Source organism: Oryx dammah, unplaced genomic scaffold (assembly GCF_014754425.2).
Source record: "Oryx dammah isolate SB20612 unplaced genomic scaffold, SCBI_Odam_1.1 HiC_scaffold_21, whole genome shotgun sequence".
NCBI classification, from domain to species: Eukaryota; Metazoa; Chordata; class Mammalia; order Artiodactyla; family Bovidae; genus Oryx; species Oryx dammah.
In genome coordinates this window covers 14,098,002-14,121,535 of record NW_024070205.1, presented here as the reverse complement: position 1 = coordinate 14,121,535, position 23,534 = coordinate 14,098,002, and the positions used below count along the sequence as shown (strand labels likewise).

At 38.4% G+C, this 23,534-nt stretch overlaps 1 protein-coding gene across 1 annotated transcript in view; it reads left to right on the top strand.

Moving 5' to 3' along the window:
- Positions 1-23,534, top strand: part of HMCN1 (hemicentin 1) — a 551,984-nt gene that overhangs the window by 118,914 nt on the left and 409,536 nt on the right. Inside the window, exon 2 of the mRNA XM_040263800.1 lies at positions 5,225-5,295. Coding sequence (XP_040119734.1) covers positions 5,225-5,295 — 71 coding nt within the window. The remainder of the gene's footprint in view (positions 1-5,224; positions 5,296-23,534) is intronic.

Here is a 23,534-nt window from a genome sequence, read left to right as displayed (position 1 = left end):
CCACTGCGTGTAAAGAAAAACTGTAAGGAGCAGAAATCTGTTAGTGAAAAGGAAAAAGGAAGTGAGGAACTGGATATTGATCTTGCCAAGTGAAGCAGTAAAAGAAAATACTACATTGTGAACTTCTTTCCATTATTTGCTCAAATTCAATCTAGCAACTCAGATTAGGAAAACAATGGCTGAGATGTTGGAAATAAATCCAACCCATTCGAACCCCGATAAATCCCTAGGAAACGGGAAATAACACAATAAATGAGAAGAGGAAAGACTTGTTTAGAGTTTCAGACATTTTTTTTTTTAATAAAAAATGATCTGAAGTGTGACTTGCTCCATGTACTTATAATTCATATTCCTTACCTTAATGTTTCTTTTGCTTTTTTAAGATCAGCAATATGTGGGAAATTGTATGTGTTGATTATCTGCGTCAATAACTTGAAAGAATAAATACTTTTGTGTAAAGAGGAAGTCACCCATTCAGCATCAGCATGCTGATTATGTAGCGTGATTTTTAGCTGCAGTCTGGAGGTTCCACAGTAAAATGAAAGGCACACAAAATGAAGGGTCTGAAGACCTGGGCTTAATCTTTATTCTTTCATTTCCCGTCTTCTCATCTTCAAATGTTTATTTAGAATCTGTTTATAGGTACATCTCCTTAGGCTGATAATCAAGTGAGGGAGACAAAAAGCAATGCCAATCGCATACCATGTGATAGATGCTCTCAGGTCACAGGCAGACAGTATGGTGGGACCCCTTAGGCTTTGGCTTATCATACAACCTTCAATTATTTGTATAATAATATGGGCTTCCCTGGTGGCTCAGATGGTAAAGAATCTGCCTGCAATGCGGGAGACCAGGTTTGATCACTAGGTTGGGAAAATTCCCTGGAGAAGGGAATGGCTACCCCCTCCAGTATTCTTACCTAGAGAATTCCATGGACAGAGGAGCCGGGCAGGCTATAATCCATGAGTTAGCAAAGAGTCGGACACGACTGAAAACCACCACCATACCAAACCATAGGTAATAACAGTAATTTGATGAAATACAGAGCTGTTGTGAAAACTTGATATATAGAATTTTTAAAAAATTAGCATTAGTAAAGTACTTTTCCATTTTTTCTGATTTGAAATCCTAAATTTTCATTTCCTTTTTGAAATTTCCTTGATTCATTCTGAAAAGTGCTTTTCCTATGTTAGTACTCCCACACTACATTTTCCGTACTTTTCTTTCTGCATTTATTGTGAAAGAGTGAAACTGCTAGTTGTTCCTTGCCATATGTATGTCCGACTCTCTGCGACCCCATGGACTGTAGCCTGCCAGGCTCCTCTGTACATGGGATTTTCTAGGCAAGAATCCTGGAGTGGGTTGCCATGCGCTTCTCTAGGGAATTTTCCCAGCCCAGGAACTGAACCTGGGTCTCCTGAAATGCAGGTAGATTCTGTACCCTGAGTCACCAGGGAAGTCCCTATGTAGTGTTATGTGTCATTATAATTATATCTCAGTAAAACTGAAAGAAAAAAGTTGCTTCTTTTAATCTATCTTCAAATATCCAGGCACATGACAATAAAGAATTCTAGATATTGTGTGCATCAGTTTAGGTACTCCAAATACAGCCTGTTTTGCCCATGATCCAGAGGAAAGGAGAAAGTTCACAGTGATATAATCATTGATAGAATGAAGATCTTGGAAAAGAGGAAATGTTAGTGAGCTGTGGAGGTTGCTCAGCATAGAGAATGTTTTTAGATGTCGTAACCTCTTTCTTCACTACCAGTTTTTCAATTTCATCATCTCTGTACCTCAGATTTTCTTGTCCATAGATAAGAAAATCGAAGCAAATGATTTTTAACGCCCATCAAGCTTGAGGATTCTCTTTGGATTGTTGTTTTATATTGGATTGGCCAAAAAGTTCATTCGGATTTTTCTGTACCATGGAAAAACACTAATGAACTTTTTGGCCAATACAGTTTTTTTTTTTTTTTTTTGGTGTTATTTTGGTAAGCAACCAGATAGTCATTGAATAAAATGGGATATGACCACTTATTCTGTTAAACGTCCTTCATTCTTCCCATGTCTTTATTATACAAACATCAACCAACACTAATGTTTACTGAAGAAATGGCAGAACATCCAAGGAGATGGGACTTGATTCATACTTTCTAGAATGAGAGGTGTCTGGGCAGATGAAAGATGTGGGAATGGCCCTGAAAGATGCAAAGGAAGAGCAGTGTCCTCATGCTAAGCAGTGTGATGAAGGTTGAAGATTAGATAAGTAGAAGAGAGGACCTGCAGTGCTTGGAGAGTTCTCATTCAATTCTGTGAGCAATAGCGGACCATGCTCAGTCAGGAAAAGAAGACAAAGTTATACCTGTTCAGTGTCATTGAAGGCTTGGCAGGGGCTAAGCAATCAACACAAGAAAAAAAGGAAGAGAAGAGAAAATTGCTTAGGACACAGCTGGTGCAGGGCTTTATTAAATGAAGAGAAAGACAAATGGACACAAGTCCTGAAAGGAAAGTTGATTTTGCCAAATAGTTATATTATTCCATTCAAAAGAGTTGGAAAAGATGCTTATAGCTGGAGGGATATGGCAGCCTGGCAAGGGTTTCTCTCTCCTGAGTTTTTTTTTTTTTGGTCTGAATATTTCTTATAACTGATAAAAGATTTATCTCAAGTGTCCAGTGTGATTTGCAAAAATGTATATAAATGAGCTTCAGGAAATATTTCCTGTCTTTGTTGAAAACAGGCAGGTATTTGAATCTCTCGATAATTAAATGAAGGCTAATCAGTTCTCCTATTCTCATAGCATCCCCTTATCTCTACTATTGAAGACAGACATGTATCAGGGCTATTTAAAAAATTGTTATTATAAGGAATGTTCTTGCATGTCTGTACTATTTATTTTCATATAATTGATTTTTCTAGTATTCTTTTATTCCTTTCTGGTTTTTGAGTTTTGAATTCTAGAATTATTTTAGTATTATGCCATGTAGAAGCACAGAAGTGTGGCTTGATGGTGCTGCTGACAATTTATATGTCAGGGTGTAACTGCCTGGTATATTCTTTGCTGTTTTGCATTCCTTTGCAAAGTATGCCTTTGTTTAGTCTTGAGGGAATAGTCGTCTCCGATTTTCCATATACTCAGGACATGGCGTTTACATAGCTAATGACTGTTCTTCTCTGTATGGAATTCAGATGTTTGCATTTTCACACAGTTTCTTCAATCACCTCGTCATTCCTTTTGCATGCTGCAAGATGTCTAATCTGTGGTGTAGAATGGAGACATATTTTCGTGTAATTTTTAAGAAAAATTACATGGGCTATGACAAGCATATCATCATGCTTCCTATCCAGTTTACCTCATTTATTTCTAAAATTCTGCAATCTGTTTTTGTATCACATTTAGTATATTATAAAAGGCCTGGCTCATTAATTATTATCCTTTGAAGTCATAAGTCCTATTCTAACAGCATGCGTTTGAAGCTGATGTCTCATAAAAACTAAATGTTAAGTATCTTTATAATTTTGTATTTTATTTTCATTACATAAAATAGAAAAACTTTCATCTACCCTAGGAATTTAAGATGCTATGTCTGTACACATGATACTAGGATGAGTTTTAAACTATTACTTAAATATATGGATGTTTCCGGGCTTCCCTGGTGGCTCAGACTGTAAAGAATCTGCCTGCAAAGCAGGAGACCTGGGTTTGATCCCTGGGTCCCTGGGTAAGAAAGATCCCCTGGAGAAGGGAACGGCTACCCACTCCAGTACTCTTGCCTGCAGAATTCCATGGACAGAGGAGCCTTGTGGGCTGTAGTCCGTGGGGTCACAAAGAGTCGGACACAACTGAGCGACTAACATATGGGTGTTTGCAGGCTTCCCTAGTGGCTCAGCTGGTAAAGAATCTGCCTGCAATGTGGGAGACCTGGGTTTGATCCCTGGGTTGGGAAGATCCCCTGGACAACAGCATAGCAACCCACTCCAGTATTCTTGCCTGGAGAATCCTCATGGACAGAGGAGACTGGTGGGCTGCAGTCCATGGGATCACAAAGATTTGGACATGACTGAGTGACTAAACATACACACACGTGGATGTTTTCTAGGGGAAGTAATTGATACCTGTAAAGGCTGCTTTCAGCTAGTCTATTTTAAAGGTTAACTTTTTTTTTTAAGAAGATGATCTTTGCAGATTAAAATGTTTACTATTAAATAAACATGTTCTGTGTGTGTATCTATATTTATATTTCTATCAATTTAACACTACTGGTATCTGGACTTCTCCTCTTCACCTGACTTAGGTCTTGGTTTTCACCGGGAAACAGTCCCCCTACTTGTTTCCACTTGAAACAATGGTTTGTGCATTATACCAGGACAATCATGAGGGTGGCAGTGACCCCAGAGGTAATTATTTTCGTCAAAGGCAGGTTAGGAGAATGGTGATAATGAGGGACAGCAACCCCAGCTATGGCAGATGAAGTGGTAGTGACTGTTTGAACTGTCAGCATCCTGATATCTGTGCTTCTGATCTTCCTGTCTGCTCCTGCAAGCTCTTAAAAACCCTGTGGACAAAGAAGGGTCATTTGGCTTTTTTTTTTTTTTTGGTTTAGTAGTAAGTGTTTTATTTGCAAACAAATTTACAACTTGTAGTTGACAAATCAAAATTAAAAGATGGATAGTGATTAATTTAGAATCCAACAACAAAATAGTTGCTCCATAAATATTCACTGCCTGGTGAGAGTAAAAAGAGACTGATGTCTCCTGATTCTTTGCCCTGCGACATTTTAACTCCCTCTTTGCATTTTCCTGGTGGCTCAGCTGGTAAAGAATCCACCTGCAATGCTGGAGACCTGGGCTTGATTCCTGGGTTGGGAAGATCTCCTGGAGAAGGGAAAGGCTACCCATACCAGGATTCTGGCCTGGAGAATTCCATGGACTGTTTCGTCCATGGTGTTGCAATGTCAGACACGACTGGGTGACTTTCACTTTCACTTTTTTGCATTTCTTAAGGCTAAAAATTCACTGTTTTAAGTATGCATCATTTATGACAGATTTTAAAGTAGTCTTTGGTAGCTGTAAATGGAGAAATTGTCTTTGTTGTTTTGTTGACTATTTCTAATTGTTCAATTAACTGTACAGTGCATAGTGAAAGGATATTTACAACCACAGTACACTAAAGACTTTAATGCTATTGAGCGCTATTCTTGACTTACGTCATTTTTATCTCCACAGAAATCGGCCCCGTAACAGTTACCACAGATCCCAAGAAATTTCAGTATGAGCTCAGAGAACTCTATGTTCAGGTGAGTGCTTTCTTTTAATTTTATTTCTTTCAGGGGAAAGGAAAGTCGTGACCTTTTGGCTGATCATCTTCAGTTTTAAGTCTGAAAGTAATAATTCTTAGTTTTAAATTCCAATACCACTTTTTCTGACTTGGATGATACACATGGAATTGGGACAGATTGGGTTCCAAACACCACCTTCATTTATGTGTTGTCTGTAGCTGCTTCCATGCCACAGAGGCGGAGTTCTGTAGTTGTGACAGACTGGCCCACAAAGCCTAAGTGGTCACTGTGTGATGCTTCAGAGAAAAGTTTATTGACTTCTGCTCTAGATGACTTCAGTGGTAAAGAATCCACTTATCAGTGTAGGAGACACAGGAGATGTGGGTTCAGTCCTTGGGTCAGGAACATCCTTGAGTAGGAAGTGGCAACCCACTCCAGTATCCTTGCCTGGAAAATTCCATGGACAGAAGAGCCTGGTGTGCTACAGTTCATGGGGGCTGCCAAAAGTCAGATACAAGTGAGCACTAGATGACTCCTTTCACTGACTCCTTTCACTGTTTCATAAGGAACAGTTCATTCTTTTCCTGTAATCGTTGTGCTATAATTAGGATAATTTAAAAATTCTTTAAGTCATCTATATAAATGTTTGTAAGTACAGTTTTGTTAGTAGAGAAGATGAACAGTTGCTTGAAATGTTATTCTGAAAACAGGACTTGGAGATAAGGTTAACATGTACCTTCTCATTCCTCGTTGAGGACATTTTTCTCAAATCCATTGTTTTTTTTTTTTTTTTTTTAATAAGTTGCTGCTTTGAGGCTGTTTTATTATCCTATCCTCCATGGATGGTCTCTGCTACAATCACCCAATGGTCTTTTGGGCACTGTTCATTGAAGTTGTTGGTGATTGGATCATTGGCTACCTTTCCCCTTTAGGGCTGCCATCATTCCAGGGCACCTCCCCAGCAACTGGAATGACCTGTCGGAACCTTCTCCTCTCAGTTCTCTGACCTGGTCTTCAGTGACCTTTCCTTTCCTCCATCTCAGTCTTCTATTCCCACACACCCTCTGGACCTTGTGTGTGTGTGTGTGCTTAGTTGCTCAATCATGTCCAAGTCTTTGTGACCCCCTGCCAGGCTCCTCTGTCCATGGGGATTCCCCAGGCAAGAATACCCAGTTCATTCTGTCTCTCAAGTCACTCATTCAAGCTTTTAATCTCCAGCAGCAACCATCTGTCCACCAAGCTTATTTTAGCTTCTTACTACAACTGCTTCTTCACCCTCATCAAACATTCTAGTCCAGTGATCCCTATCCTGTCTCCCAGGCCTTTGGAGTCTCCTTTTTCACTTTCTTCCTATCTAGCTCAGAGTCTTGTCATTTCAAAAACACTGCTTTTTTTTCCTTGTCCCATTGCTTTTTTGTTCAAAAGGCAAAACTTCATTCCTGAAGGACCAAAATTATTATGCCAGGTGCCATTGGAGTCTCATGATATGGCAGGTTGATTTCACTATAAATACATAACCACCTGCTTCCATTGGACTCTCAATATTCCCATGATCCTATTCTGTTTCTTTGATCAATTATATCTCCCACACCTCCCAATGACGGTCGCAAACTTTAACTATTCTTTTTTTTTTAATTAAAAAAAAATTTTATTTTTACTTTATTTTACTTTACAATACTTCTTAAACCTGTATTCCATTATCCTTTTACTAAGGACCATTTTCGGCTAGTGATCCACTCTGAGCAAGCTGTCTCACTTACTGTTTCACACAGAGGCACATTTAAATGGAAGCTCTTGGCTTCCTCATACCTTACATGTAATCCACATGCGTTTGATACCCATCCTATTCTCATTCTCTACTTAATCACAACTCCTTGGCTTTCTCAGGATCTTAATGCTATCAAGCTGTTTTTTTTTTTTTTTAAACTGCTTTAGGTTTCCCATTTACTTTTTTAAAAAGTTGGAGTGTAGTTGCTTTACCAGGAGAAGGCAATGGCAACCCACTCCAGAACTCTTGCCTGGAAAATCCCATGGACGGAGGAGCCTGGTAGGCTACAGTCCATGAGGTCTCAAAGAGTCAGACATGACTGAGCGACTTCACTTTCAGTTTTTACTTTCATGCACTGGAGAAGGAAATGGCAACCCACTCCTTGTTCTTGCCTGGAGAATCCCAGGGATGGGGGAGCCTGGTGGGCTGCCGTCTATGGGGTTGCACAGAGTCGGACACGACTGAAGTGCCTTAGCAACAGTTGCTATACAGTGCTGTGTTTCTACTGTACAACAACATGAATTGGCTGTACATATACATATATCATCTCCTTTTTTGTTTTTACTTCCTCTTTAGGTCACCCCAGAGTATTGAGTAGGGTTCATGTGCTATACAGGAGATAATCTTTAGTTTATTTATACTATTTTATATATAGTATTAATAGTATATCTATATCAATCCCAATCTCCCAATTCCTCCCACCCCCTCCTCTATTTCCTATAAATATGTTCAAGTCTACCTCCAAAACAAACCCCCCTCCCAGTGTACCAAACTGTTGGAAACAAAACAAACTAACCAACAAATCACTGTTTTTCTCAAAATTCTCTTACAAATAGCAACTTTCATTTCTCAGTTCCTTCAATGCCTGGAAAGTTGTCAGTATCATTCCCTGCCATCTTTTCCTCATGTGCCTTTTGCAGTTACTTCTTAGTCTCTTTCAGTCTAGTCCCCACACCCATGGTCTGTGTAGCTCTAGCTGGTGACACATAATCTCTGGCTTTGCTAAATGCAGTGGAAATATTTCATTTGTCAGTATGTTAGTTAAACTTTGTAGTTCTTGGCAATACTGGCCTCTCCTTTCATCTGGAGGCATTCTCTTCCTTTACATATTCTTTCACTTTTCTTCCCACTTTTCTTAAGCTTCCTAGGCAGCTCATTTCCCCCCGGTTGGCCATTAAATGTTTAGGATCCTAGTAGGTTTGCAAACTGGCCCCATTTATTTGTCTCATTTTTATTTTTTCTCTTTAGGAAAAATCATCCATACACACATAAATACATTTCTAGCCTAGAACTCTCCTCTGAGAATTAGACCCTTCAGTCAGTCTCCGGGATGTCACAGTGGCACTCCAAAGTGAAACTCACAGATGTTCTCTTTCCACTCCTTCTACTGCTACTGCTAAGTCACTTCAGTCGTGTCCAACTCTATGCGACCCCATAGACGGCAGCCCACCAGGCTCCCCTGTCGCTGGGATTCTCCAAGCAAGAACACTGGAGTGGGTTGCCATTTCCTTCTCCAATGCATGAAAGTGAAAACTGAAAGTGAAGTCGCTCAGTCGTGTTCAACTCTTAGCGACCCCATGGACTGCAGCCCACCAGGCTCCTCCGTCCATGGGATTTTCCAGGCAAGAGTACTGAAGTGGGGTGCCACTGCCTTCTCTGCCACTCCTTCTAATATGGTTCTAAATCTTGTTCTTTGTCTTCTGTTTGTTATCTTTGTGAATTATGCCTGTAGTATCCTGGTTATTCACCAAAACTCTGAATCATCCTTAATATACATATCTTTTCTCCTCCAAACCATCAATCAAATCTTGGTTTTTAACTCTCTTAATAAATTTTTATATCAATTGACTTTCATTCATTAATGTTAGCTTGTCATAGTCCCAGTTATTGTATCTTTCAGTTCAGTTCAGTCTCTCAGTCGTGTCTGACTCTTTGTGACCCCATGAATCGCAGCACGCCACGCCTCCCTGTCCCTCACCAACTCCTGGAATTCACTCAGACTCATGTCCATCGAGTTGGTGATGCCATCCAACCATCTCATCTTCTGTCGTCCCCTTCTCCTCCTGCCCCCAATCCCTCCCAGCATCAAGGTCTTTTCCAATGAGTCAACTCTTCACATGAGGTGGCTAAAGTACTGGAGTTTCAGCTTTAGCATCATTCCTTCCAAAGAACACCCAGGACTGATCTCCTTTAGAATGGACTGGTTGGATCTTCCTGCAGTCCAACAGACTCTCAGGAGTCTTCTCCAACACCACAGTTCAAAATCATCAATTCTTCAGTGCTCAGCTTTCTTCAACAATCCAACTCTCACATCCATACATGACCACTGGAAAAACCATAGCCTTGACTAGATGGACCTTTGTTGACAAAGTAATGTCTCTGCTTTATAATATGCTATCTAGGTTGTTCATAATTGTATCTTTAGGCTGAGTTAATGCAAAAAAGCTTCTAAGTGATTTCTCTGCTTTTATTCTTGCTTTGATTTTCTCTACTCAGGCCTTTCTCTACTCTGACCAGCAGACAAAAGATCTAAAAAAAAAAAAAAGTCCCTCAACATTCCCCTCTAATACCCTGTCCACTCACCTCCTACCCTCACTTCACCCAAGTCTTCCCAAATTCCTGAGTGACCTGAGGCCTGTCTACCTGTCAGCCCTTCCTGGAGCCACTCTCTCCCTTGGGCCCTGAGCTCTGCTGTAGGGGTCTTGCGTAGAGTCTGCTGTGTCTGGATCTGCCCCTGTCTCCCTGTGGGGCCCTTGCATGAGCTGTTCTCCTTGCATGTGTGTGTTCGTCACTCAGTCATGTCCGACTTTTTGTGACCCCATGGACGGTAGCGCACCAGGCTCCTCTGTCCATGGAATTCGCTAGGCAGGAATACTGGAGTGGGGTGCCATTTCCTTCTCCTCTCCTTGCATAGGAAGTTCTTGTTCTTCATCTTGCCCTCATGTCCATGCTTCTTTAATTGAGTTTAAAATCCCAGTTTCAAAATCTCATCTGGAATACCACTTTGTCAGAGAATCCTTCCTGTCCTCCAGGATTGGTCATATCTCATGGCCTCTTTCTGTTACAGAGTAGTTGGGGTTTCATAGTGAGGGATTATGTCTGATTTAGTTAATCACTGAATCCCTTAGTAAAATGCCTGGCGTATAGAGTGTGCTCATAGAGAACGAATGGAAGAAGGAAGGAAGGAAGGAAGGAAGGAACAAACAACCACTGTGTACAAATTAACAGTTCAGATTAGAGTTTGAAGTTCAATACTTCAATTGGTTTTACTGTCCAGTGCATGACTTCATTTGGAACTATATATATGGTATGAGCATAATTGGGGCATAGTGAAAGTGAAGTCGTGTCCGACTCTTTGCGACCCGTGGACTGTAGCCCACCAAGCTCCTCCGTCCATGGGATTCTCCAGGCAAGAATACTGGAGTGGGTTGCCATTTCCTTCTCCAGGGGATGTTCCCGACCCAGGGATCGAACCCAGGTCTCTCACATTGCAGGCAGACGCTTTAACCTCTGCACCACCAGGGAAGTATAGGGTGAAAAAACTCAGGAATTTGGCATTCCAAATATGTATTCCATCGTGATTCTTTCATTGTGCCTGTCTCTATTTTTAAATTGCATGCTAAATTGGATTATGTTTCATAAATGTCTAAATAGGTTTTTATAGTTATCCCTTGTCTGTTTTTCTCTTTTATTAAATTTCTTCTGATTATGTCTCTCATTAATCCTCTATTTCCTTTCTCATATCATTCTTTTTCAGTCATTATCTCAATACTTGTTTACAATTTACTTTTCTGTCCCCTGATATAGCAAATTCTTTTCCACTTTGGATGTTCACATTCTTGAAAGAAAATTTACATAAAAATTTCTATCCTGTATGTGGGAACACAGGAATTAAAAATTGTATTACCCTAATTGTTTATATTTTTATAGTCTGGTGTTTTATCATGAACTCCTGAGTGTAAGAGCCTTACAGCTCTCATTGAGCCTCTGGTCTACCATGGGATGAATCAGTGTCTACAGGAGAGTGGACTTAAATAGCTATTGAATCAATGAATGTCATACAAGCATAGCTTCTTTTAAAAATGTACATGTAACAGTGAAACTATATCAAATACAATACAAACTTTACCTGATGGTACAAAAGATACTTAAAAATCTAATCATCACTTTTTGTAATATAAAGATTCGGTACGGCCATGTAATGGAGGTTTCTAGCTGAAAGAATGTTTAGAAGAGATTTACTGCATTCATTTCTTTTCTCCTCTGCAAAAACTCAGCTGGGATATATTCTTAGAAAGCTGGCCAGAATGCAAATGCCTACATTCTCAATGAGACCTGGCACTTCCTCATTTCCTGCCTCTCCCCTTCTTTTGTTCTAAGGGATCTTCAGATCCTCCTTGCTCCATTTGTCTCCAGGGAGGAGGGTCATGATCCTTAATCATACTCCATTGATTCCCTTCCCAGAGCCCTCCTCAGCCAACCTCTGGAACTGAACTTGATTCAGATACTCTGTAGAGTCATAATGTCTCTGTTCAAGAAAATAATCTTTCTTCCTTCCCTGGAATGAAAGCTGGTGTCCATTTCTCTGGAGATTTCCTCTGTACTGGCCGCATCTTAAGGGTTTATTTTTACATTGTCTTGAGATACAAGAGGATGCTTAATTAGAACAACTAGCCAGGGACGAAATCAAATATTTACTTTTCTCTTCATGCAAAATTGGACACTGTTATAAGCATTGGGGATACCATGGAAATATTTTTATTTTCAAAGTTTCTGGTGAATTATTCCTTTTTTAATCAGTGGCAAAAATTTTCATCAAGTAAGGTTCAAATATGAAGACACTAGGCTACATCATTACTTAACCCTGACCTAAAGAATGTATTTTGTTTTTTCTTCAGTGTTTGCTTAGAGAATATTTTACTTTATAACCCACTCTGAGAAACTAAAATTCACAAATTTCATAAAATTTTAGTATGATACTAAAATGTGTGTGTGATTTCCAGACCCTTTTTTGGTTCCTCTTCTAATATTTTTAGTAACTCTCCCCAAATCACTGATATGAAGAGCAACAAGGATGGCTGTTGTATTAAAATTAACTTGGATTATTTTTTAAAAAAGAAACCTTTGAAAATATTCCTTTCATAATTTGTTTTGAAAACAAGAAAAGGAAATTCAGTTTGAAGTAAAGTAAATAATTGCCCATTAACTTTTCACCAGACTCAGCTATTTATCTTGTAGAGGTAATTAAAATTTTACAAGAAAAATGTAAGAGAAATCACTAAATTTAAACCATTACATGTATAACATTAATTTCATTTTTCCTGTATCTTCTTTCATTCAGGATACAGAAAAGTAGCTTGTACAGAAAGCTTCTGAGGTTTCTCTCTGGGGAAAAGAAGGGGCGATAAATGACAACAGTGGTATTCAAATCACACACCGCTTTGAGAATTAATATCCTTGTGAATATGCATTGCAGATTCTTATCTCAGGTCACATTCTTTATAAGAAGCTATAAAGCTTGTTGATTTTTAGACAATGATATGCTTTTTTTTTGCATTATGAAGTTTATTTTTTTCCTGTATAATTTTTTTCTTTTATTTATGTATTTTAATTGGAGGCTAATTACTTTACAATATTATAGTGATTTTGCCATACATTGACATGAATCAGCCATGCGTGTACATGTGTCCCCCATCCTGAACCCCCCTCCCAGCTCCCTCCCCATCCTATCCCTCAGGGTCATCTCAGTGCACCAGTTGTGAGCACCCTTTTCCATGAATCAAACTTGGACTGACGATCTGTTCCACATATTATAATATACATGTTTCAATGCCATTCTCCCAAATCATCCCACCCTCACCTTCTCCCACAGAGTCCAAAAGTCTGTTCTTTACATCTGTGTCTCTTTTGCTGTCTCGCATACAGGGTCATCGTTACCATCTTTCTAAATTCCATATATATATGCATTAATATACTGTATTGGTGTTTTTCTTTCTGACTTACTTCACTCTGTATAATAGGCTCCAGTTTCATCCACCTCATTAGAACTGATTCAAATGCATTCTTTTAATAGCTGAGTAATACTCCATTGTGTATATGTACTACAGCTTTCTTATCCATTTGTCTGCCGATGGACATCTAGGTTGCTTCCATGTCCTGGCTATTGTAAATAGTACTGCGATGAACATTGGGGTACATGTGTCTCCTTCAATTCTGGTTTCCTCAGTGTGTATGGCCAGCAGTGGGGTTGCTGGGTCGTATGGCAGTTCTATTTTCAGTTTTTTAAGGAATCTCCACACTGTTCTCCATAGTGACTGTACTAGTTTGCATTCCCACCAACAGTGTAAGAGGGTTCCCTTTTCTCTGCACTCTTTGCAGCATTTCTTTGTAGACTTTTTGATAGCAGCCATTCTGACTGATGTGAGATGGTACCTCTTTGTGGTTTTGATTTGCATTTCTCTGATAATGAGTGATGTTGAGCATCTTTTCATGTGTTTGTTATCCATCTATATGTCTTCTTTGGAAAAATGTCTGTTTAGTTCTTTGGCTTATTTTTGGATTGGGTCATTTATTTTTCTGGAATTGAGCTTCATGAGGTGCTTGTATATTTTTGAGATTAATTCTTTGTCAGTTGCTTCATTTGCTATTATTTTCTCCCATTCCGAAGGCTGTCTTTTCACCTTGCTTATAGTTTCCTTCATTGTGCAGAGCTTTTAGGTTTAACTAGGTCCCATTTGTTTATTTTTGCTTTTATTTCCAATATTCTGGGAGGTGGGTCATAGAGGATCCTGCTGTGATTTATGTCAGAGAGTGTTTTGCCTATGTTCTCCTCTAGGAGTTTTATAGTTTCTGGTGTTACATTTAGATATTTAATCCATTTTGAGTTTATTTTTGTGTATGGTGTTAGAAAGTGTTCTAGTTTCATTCTTTTACAAGTGGTTGACCAGTTTTCCCAGCACCACTTGTTAAAGAGATTGTCTTTTCTCCATTGTATATTCTTGCCTCCTTTGTCAAAGGTAAGGTGTCCACAGGTGTATGGACTTATCTGGGCTTTCTGTTTTGTTCCATTGATCTATATTTCTGTCTTTGTGCCAGTACCATACTGTCTTGATGACTGTGGCTTTGTAGTATAGTCCAAAGTCAGGCAGGTTGATTCCTCCAGTTCCGTTCTTCTTTCTCAAGATTGCTTTGGCTATTTGAGGTTTTTTGTATTTCCATACAAATTGCGAAATTATTTGTTTTAGCTCTGTGAAAAATACTGTTGGTAGCTTGATAGGGATTGCATTGAATCTATAGATTGCTTTGGGCAGTATACCCATTTTCACTATATTGATTCTTCCGATCCATGAACATGGTATATTTCTCCATCTATTTGTGTCCTCTTTGATTTCTTTCATCAGTGTTTTATAGATTTCCATATATAGGTCTTTTGTTTCTTTAGGTAGATTTATTCCTATGTATATTATTCTTTTTGTTGCAGTGTGAATGGAATTGTTTCCTTAACTTCTCTTTCTGTTTTCTCATTGTTAGTGCAAGGGATTTCTGTGTGTTAATTTTATATCCTGAAACTTTACTGTATTCATTGATTAGCTCTAGTAGTTTTCTGGTGGTGTCTTTAGGGTTTTCTATGTAGAGGATCATATCATCTGCAAATAGAGTTTTACTTCTTTTCCAATCTGGATTCCTTTTATTTCTTTTTCTTCTCTGATTGCTGTGGCTAAAACTTCCAAAAGTATGTTGAATAGTAGTGGTGAGAGTGGGCACCCTTGTCTTGTTCTTGACTTTAGGGGAAATGCTTTCAATTTTTCACCATTGAGGATAATGTTTGCTGTGGGTTTATCATATATGGCTTTTATTATGTTGAGGTATGCTCCTTCTGTGCCTGCTTTCTGGAGGGTTTTTATCATAAATGGATGTTGAAAAAAATGAAAAAATAAATGGATGTTGAATTTTGTCAAAGGTTTTCTCTGCATCTATTGAGATGGTTTTTATCTTTCAATTTGTTAATGTGGTGTATCACATTGGATAATGATATGCTTTCAATGATACTCTTTTATTCAAATATTTTATACAGAAAAAAGCATATTAGTCAAACATTTTAAATGTAAAAAAGTAAGATATTTCTACTATTGATCCCCAGAATTGAAATACTTCACATAAAATTTAATTTTTCGAGATGTCTTTTAATAAAATTGCCCATCAAATTTTTTTTGATGTCAAACAAATTTGTTTGTTTTTTTTTTTTTTAAATAACTTGGGAAGCCCACTAAGGTTTACCTTTACTATGTCAACATTTTTCGTGTTAAATATGAAGACTCTTGGACTTCCCAGGTGGTGCTAGTGGTTAAGAATCCTCTGTCAGTACTGGAGATGCAAGAGATGAGTGTGCACTGTGGGTTGGGAAGATTATCTTGAGTATAAAGTAGCACTCTACTCTAGTATTCTTGCCTGGAAAATCCCATGGGCAGAGGAGCCTGGTGGGGTCCACCTGGAGAATTCCATGGGCCCACAAAGATTTGGACATGACTGAGTGACTGAGCACAGCACCATGGAGGCCCTTGTGTTTTTATATTTTTCTCCTTAAGAGAAAAGCAGATTGAATCTACTAGCACAATTTATCTGTGCTAAAAACCCATTATAAATGTACTGTATGAATTGTATTAAATGTTCCTACCTCTCAGTTTCTTTCTGAAAAAACAAAATTGACCTTAATGTAAGCAAGAATAAGTAAAAATATGTGGACTAGCATTGTCACAAAGTAACAAGATAGAGTTATGAATTAGAGTTCAGTACAATTATTGGCATTCTTTAACTGGAACAGAAGAGTAAATAGACAAACTGAAATTAAGGGAAAAAATATTCTACTGTAGTATGGGAACAGTTGATGTTAAAATTAACTGCCAACATAGACTATGAAAAACCATGGCCAGATAGGCAAAAACTATTAAAACTGAGGATGAGATAATGCTGATTTATGATGCCAATTCAGTATACATTTTATTTAATCTCAAGTATTCCAAATCATGCTACTATGTTTAAGTGTCCTTTTCATTTCTAAATTTATAGAAGTCTTCTATATGAATTAAAAAGCAAAACTCATATATAACCAAAAATTTAAGAAAGTGAAAAGAAATTGACTAGAACCAGAAGAGGGAAAGGATCATATGTTAGCATAGAATAATGTGAGCTTCCTGATGGCTCACTGGGTAAAGAATCCTCCTGTAATGCTAGAGCCTCAGGGGACACAGGTTCAATCCCTGGTCAGAAAGATCCCCTGGAGAAGGGAATGGCAACCAACTCCTGTATGCTTGCGTGCAAAACCACATGGACAAGGGAGCCTGGCAGGCTACAGTCCAAGGGGTATCACAAAGAATCAGACATAACTGAGTGCACACACACACACACACACACAGATATAATGTAGAGTTATAAAAGGTGTGATTTTTATGTTTGGTGTTGGATGTGATTCGACTGAAGAAAGCAGTTTTTATTTCCATTTAAGTTTTCTTAATATGCCTTTCTTATAAATGCATATTTATTAGTGTATATATACACACTTTTACAGGAGGAATGACATGTTTAATTTAGGGAAGAAAGTGACAAGAGTCAAATGCATGCAACTCATGATATGTGCAAAAGCTACAAGAATAGTAGAACACCATCTGATTGAAAGTAAGAGCTTGGTAAATGTTATTGTTGCTATTCTTACTACTACTGTCTCTGGTACTCCAGTAGTCTTTCAGAAAAGATAGTCACCAAGTAATTCTACTATCCAAGTAATTTTACCATAAAGGGATAACAGTTATCTAAGTAATTCCACCATGAAGGGACAACAGTTATGGAACGTGTGCCTTGTGAAAGATTTTACATGTGTTTTATTAAAGTCATCTTCTCAATTCAAACCCACACAACTATTAATCTTCCTTTTTACAAATTCAGAGACTGAGGCTTTGAGGTATTAGATAATATGTTTTCCTCAGGTCGTCAGACTGGCAAGTAGCAAGAGCAGTCTCAAAAGTGGAAGTGTTTAATGTCCGAGCCAGTGTCCTTTCTCACTTTGCTACTTTTCTTTTAAATATTGGTTTAAGTAACCTAACTAAGCTAATCAAATTAACATATATTTCATTTCTCTTTGTATTTTACTTCAAAGTAGGAAAGTAGAGAATTAAAGACAGATGTAGGTGCAGGGCTGCCTCATTCTCAATGAAACAGTTTTACCTAAAGAAAATAAAATTCCTCTTCTACATCAATCACTTTGAGTAATTGGCTCACCTACCGTTACTGAGCAGCAAATGACACAGTTAACCGTAAATTGAAAATCACTTCCTTTGCTCAGCATGTTTTCTTGCTATTTAATGTGGTAAGCTTATTTAAGTGGAACCTCACAGTCACCTTGGAGAGACACAAGAGCAGAGTGCATTTTAAGAGATTGAAAGGTAATGTTTATACTGCAGTTGTGTTCATAGCTGGTTTTGATTATTTTTATTGTTAGAGTTAGGCTTCTTTGGGCCTGATTGAAGCATCTATTAAAACTTCAGTTTGCTGCTGGAGTTTTCTGTCAGAGAACTACATTTTTCTGAGGGACAAACAATCCTATATCTCTAGGAAGTAGGATGGGGACTAAAGATGGGCACTCAGTGAGAATAATTGGCTCTTTCTAGCCTTTCATCCGAGTACCGTGTTCAGAAGCAAATAGCTGGCTGATTTCTTAATGATCTTTTGCATGAACTTCAAAGGACAAGAGAGTATAGCAGGGTGTTCTGACTGTTGGATTGCTTTTTCAAAGCAGAATACGCAGATACTTAACATGGCTTGGGGGTGGATTGCGACGGGGCACTTCTTGATGTTCTTTTGGGAGTGCGCACATAGGGATACATTCTTAAGTGTAAATGCATGAGTCATTGTGGAGTAAAATATTATAAATACATGTGAAAAAATAACATTTTTAAGAGTCTACTGACCTGTGATGCCTGGATTTATTCCATTCATGCTATTAAGCCAACCAAAGGATTGTTCTATTCCCCACAATAAGTACTATACCTGATTTTGTCTGTTTTGGGGTGTTGGTAAGGATGGAGAAAAAATGATTTTCTTGGGAGAATTTTTTTTTATCTAAAGCCTAGACTCCTAGAGAAAAAACTATAAACCTCACTTTCAACAAAATGGAAAATTAAAGATTTGTAAAGTAAAAATTAATTTCTTTAATCAAAGTAAAGAGTTAATCATCTCAATCCAACTTGATCAGAAGCAGTTCTCAAGAAGCCATCTTTTTTCTTCTTAGGTCTTGAGAAAGTCTCAACAATTGTGGAATCTTGGTTTTGGTATTGACTTTGAGTATTATTTGCTCAGTTAACCTGTCAGCTGTTTGGAGCCCTTCCAGAAACTTATCAGTACCCAAGGCATCTCTAACATCAGTTAGAGATTTGATAGCACTGGCCTTTCTCACCAAACAATACCTGGGGCTCCTGTGTGCAATGTCTGGGACCTTCTGTTGGTGTTCGAGGCTGATATGGACTTTCTTGGGCAGGCCTATCCCACTGTCGATTACTGGTCCAGTGACCAGCTAAGCCCCTCAGGTTTCCATATATAAACTTTAAATTAAGTCTCCATTCTTCTATATTCATGTTGATTTAAAGAAAAACACACTCCCCAGGTAGCTACTGTCTATATGTATTAGTCTCTTCCTTTGAGATGATCTAGATCTTAGTTCACCAGTCTTGCTTAGTGACTACTTACTAGTTCTAAGAATAATGACTTGTCTATCTCAGCTTCCATATAAATGCAATATTGATACATTATAATGATTTTATTAATAAAAGTATGTTCTATTGATAATTTTTTGTCAAGATCTAATATACACAGTATAAATATATTTTTATCACCTTAAGTCAAAAGAATCACAACAGTACAACTTCCTCAGTTGCTCAGAAACAACGGTAATATCAGTTATGCTGGAAACATAAAATCCATATGTGAGTGCTGGAACAGAAAGGAAGAGAAAGATTTTAGTGGGCAAGGAGAGCCTGAGGAATTCAGAGGAATGGTAGAGAAAAGTGAAAGTGAAGGGGCTCAGTCGTGTCCGACTCTTTGCGACCCCATGGACTGTAGCATCCATCCATGGCTCCTCCGTCCATGGGATTTTCAAGGTAAGAGTACTGGAGTGGGTTGCCATTTCCTCCTCCAGGGGATCTTCCCAACCCAGGGATCAAACTCTGGTCTCCCGCATTGTAGGCAGACGCTCTTAGCATCTGAGCCACCAGGGAAGTCCAAAGGTAGAAAAGGGTCATAGCAGAGAGAAGACAGGGAGAAAGAAAGCCTTCCTGAGGAAGTGCAAGCAAGGTGAAAGCTTAGTCCTTAGATAAGCAAAGACGATTAGCTACAGTGGCCTTTGACGGTGCCCCTGTCCCCCTCTGGCTCCTTCTCACTGAGCAAACAGGAGACCCATCTGCTAGGAGACCAGTGCATGGATGCTTAGCCAGTCAGTCTTGTCTGTCTCTGTCACATCATGGACTGTAGGCTGCCAGGCTCCTCCGTTCTTGGGATTTTCCAGGCAAAAATGCTGGAAAGGGTAGCCTTTCCCTTCTCCAGGGGATCTTCCTGACCCAGGAACGGAACCAGTATCTCCTGCAACGATAGGCGGATTCTTTACCACTGAAGCTGCCTGGGATGTCCTGTTCCAACCAGGAACCAGGGCAGTGTCTTAATCTGATGGGAACAAGGTCCCAATAGAAAGGTACAGAATGCTTGACAAAGGAGGGAATTCTCTAAGTATCAGGGAAGAGGAGAATTACTGAAGTGTATTCTGAGAATTCCAAGCTACTGTTTTCCATTTACAGCTTTCCATTTTCACCTAGAGTTAACCCTGAACACATCTATATGTCTCCTGATCACGGGAAGCTCTGTGGTGGTATTTTTGTCGTGCTTGGTTGCTTACATGCTGTTTCCCTCTTGAAACGGCCACGTGTGTCACGCTGAGTCACTTCAGTCATGTCTGACTCTTTGCAACCCCATGGATTATAGCCCACCAGGCTCCTGTCAGTGGACTCTCCAGGCAAGAATACTGGAGTGGGTTGCCATGTTCTCCTCCAGGGGACCTTCCTGATCCAGGGCTTGAACTCAGGCCTCTTATGTCTCCTGGATTGGCAGGCGGGTTCTTTTCCACTAGCGCCACCTGGGAAGACGTGAAAGGACCATGGTCTATTATAATTCATGGACATTATGAAGCTTTTGAAACATTTTAAAGTATGAAGGTACAGTATTCTCTGATTTATTAATCAAGTGCCTGGTATATACATTCTTTAAAAAAATTGTTAAGTTTATTTTTAATTGGAGGAGCTAAGTGCTTTACAATGTTGTATTGATTTCTGCCATACCACAACACCAATCAGCCATTAGTACTCATATATTTCCTCCTTTTTGAGCCTGTCCCACCACACTCCCCTATCCCACCCCTCTAGATCATCACAGAGTGCCAGGCTGCGCTCCCTGTGTTATAGGCAACTTCGTACTAGTTACCTGTTGACCCATGCTGGCGTAGCTATTTCAATGCTACTCTCTCGATTCATCCCACCCTCTCCTTACCCCTCTTGTCCACAAGCCTGTTCTCTACGTCTGTGTCTCAATTCCTGCCCTGCAAATAGGTTCGTTAGTACCATTTTTTAGATTCCATATATATGCGTTAATATTGTTTCAATGCAAGTGAACTGAATATCCTCTTAAGGCTCAACATGAAATAAGTTCCAATAAATGGAAAGGTCAGTTTCAGAAGAGTTAGACCCTTACTACTGATGAGTGATAACCTGAAAGCCTGGAAACGGTTGTCGTTTTTAAGCTTCGGCATTCCTGGAACTGAGTCAGCTGTTCTTTGATGCCTTGGTTTGGATTCCATCTTCTTCAGCCTAGTAAAGGCAGCATGGTGGACTGTCTGGAATGTGGCATCTTCTTTTTTTGATTATGGGGATTTGAAGTCTGGACTCTGAAATATTCTGTCTCTTAGTACATCCCTGCCATATTTTCTATAAGTGATGAAGACCAAATGTCACTGATGCATTAGGATTCTACAGTCATTCTGATTTATTTCATACTTGCTTGGAAGCAGCTTTAAATTAAATTTGATGTAATTTAATGGTTTCCACATGTACATTCTGTTTTCTTGGTTATAGAATTGTACAACTGTATTTTTAGAAAGTGAACTGAGGGTTGTAAACTTTTGTACAGTTTATAATGGAGTTTCATTCCAAAATTTTATACATAAAGGGAAAATTGTACAAATAAGACATTCAAAACCACGGGTGTTCCATATGAAAGGAATACAATTGCACTCTGAAACTAGGCTTAGTAAATGGTAGCGATGTTAGAATAAGGGTAAATGTTGTAACGCCAATGGGCAGTCTTTTGGACTCAGAAATGAACCTGCCAAAAATGTTTCATTTTTTTTGGTTGCTTAGAGTTAGGCATAACTGGAAAACAATTGGTACAAACACTAATCCATTGAAAATAGATGATGAGAATAGAATTGAAATGGTCTGGAAGAGAAATAATAAGGCATGGGCAAAGGCCCACTTTGAGATTAATCTTCTTCCTTCTCTGGTCCTTTGTTTGATGAGCATTTTCCCATTAGGTTTTGGGCAGAGACTTGATTTTTCTTTAACTCCTGTCAGGGTTTAAAGGTTCAGTTTATTCCAGGACTACTTCCACACTGTTTTGTATTTAGAAAAGACTGCATGGTAATCTGTTTTATTACTCCCTTTACTGATAGGATTTCTATTCATTTTTATTTAATCTTTTTTGACAAGAATTTATTTTCTGAACATAATTATCACTGTATTTCTGAAGTTACAGTTTTCTTTTCCCCTTTAATCTCACGAGCAATTTCCTGTGAAAGGCCGCATGCTTCTGATTTTTTTCTGTCTTCGTGTCTTTGGCAACGTGATCAATTGTAGCTATCAGTAGAATTATAAAGACAAAATGATGAATGAACCTACTAATACAAATTAGTTATGTGTCAGAGTTTAAATAAAAACACAACCTTAACAGAGTCAGGCCCTTCTTACATATATTTAGGGAATTATGCAATTCAACACATTATGCAACTTTCTATCCATCACAACTTTGATTTTCATGTATGTATGCAGGTTTATATGTGATGCTGTGTTTGTTTTTATATATAAATATAAAATTTGACCTTATGATGTTGGGAAGGGGTGGAGGATGGCGGGGGGGAAGGGGAGAGAGAGAAAATGGGGTGAAGGTAGATTTAGGGGAGTTAGTTTTAGAAACTACAATGCATATTCATATATGCTGTCTCAGTGCTTGGTGCAGAGTTGATATCCACTGAGTTAATACAAGCAGAGTGTCTTATTACCAACAGAAGTATCGGTTAAATTAATGAGACTTTTCATAGGTTTAGGTTCATCAGTTCTAAATTTCTCCATTGTAAATGTTTTGTAGAATATTACTTTAGATTTTTACTTGTTATACAGGTAAAAACCGAAAACATTAAGACTTTTAAAGGACTACCTTTCAAGTTTGGAACTAGAAACTTAAAACAGTTTGTTTTTATAGTTCAGTCACAATCCCATTACCCTAATTTTAAAGTTTATACATGAGTTGGACACAAATTAACCTAAGTATATGACTTGTGCGGCTTATTTATAAGCATGGACCTTGGACCTTTTGACAATGGTTCTCTCTAGTCCCGTTCTGACAAATCTGCCTTTTAGCTACATTTAATGATCAGAAGATCAGTTAATTATTTGGGAAACAGGCAGAGGAGCCTGGTAGGCTGCAGTCTATGGGGTCGCACAGAGTTGGACACGACTGAAGCGACTTAGCAGCAGCAGCAGCATTAGCAATCCTGTGAGTTACGTTTCTGAGATATTTTATACATTTATATAAATATATACAAATTTTAGTTATAAACCTTGTGTATATAAAACACATATATGTTAAATGAAGCAAATGATTTACAGATTTCTGGAGTAGATTTTAGCTTGATTCCTAACCCTTAGTAAATTAAAGCAGCTTGAATTTTGTTTCTGGTGATCAACAGGGAGGCCTGGCGTACTGCGATTCACGGGGTCACAAAGAGTCGGCACGACTGAGCGACTGAACTGAACTTTTTCTTAAAGGCAAAGCTCATGGAAGACTTTTAGATCAAAGCAACAACATTACAAATAATAGTCTAGAATGCAGCCTACATAACTAAACCAAACATATTACTCTGAAACAGTGCTCTCCAACAAAAATAGAATGTGAGCCACATAGGTAATTAAAAAAAAAGTTGAAAATAATTTTAATCATCTATGTAATCTATTATATTTAAAATGTTATCATTTTACCATCTCATTAGGATAAAGAATTAATGCTTCTTTAGTTTATAAATTTAAATTAATTGAAACATTCAGTTCCTTAGTTTCATTAACTGTATTTTCAGTGCTCAGTTACATATGGCTGGTTAGTGGTTATGATAATGAAAAGAAAGTAAAAG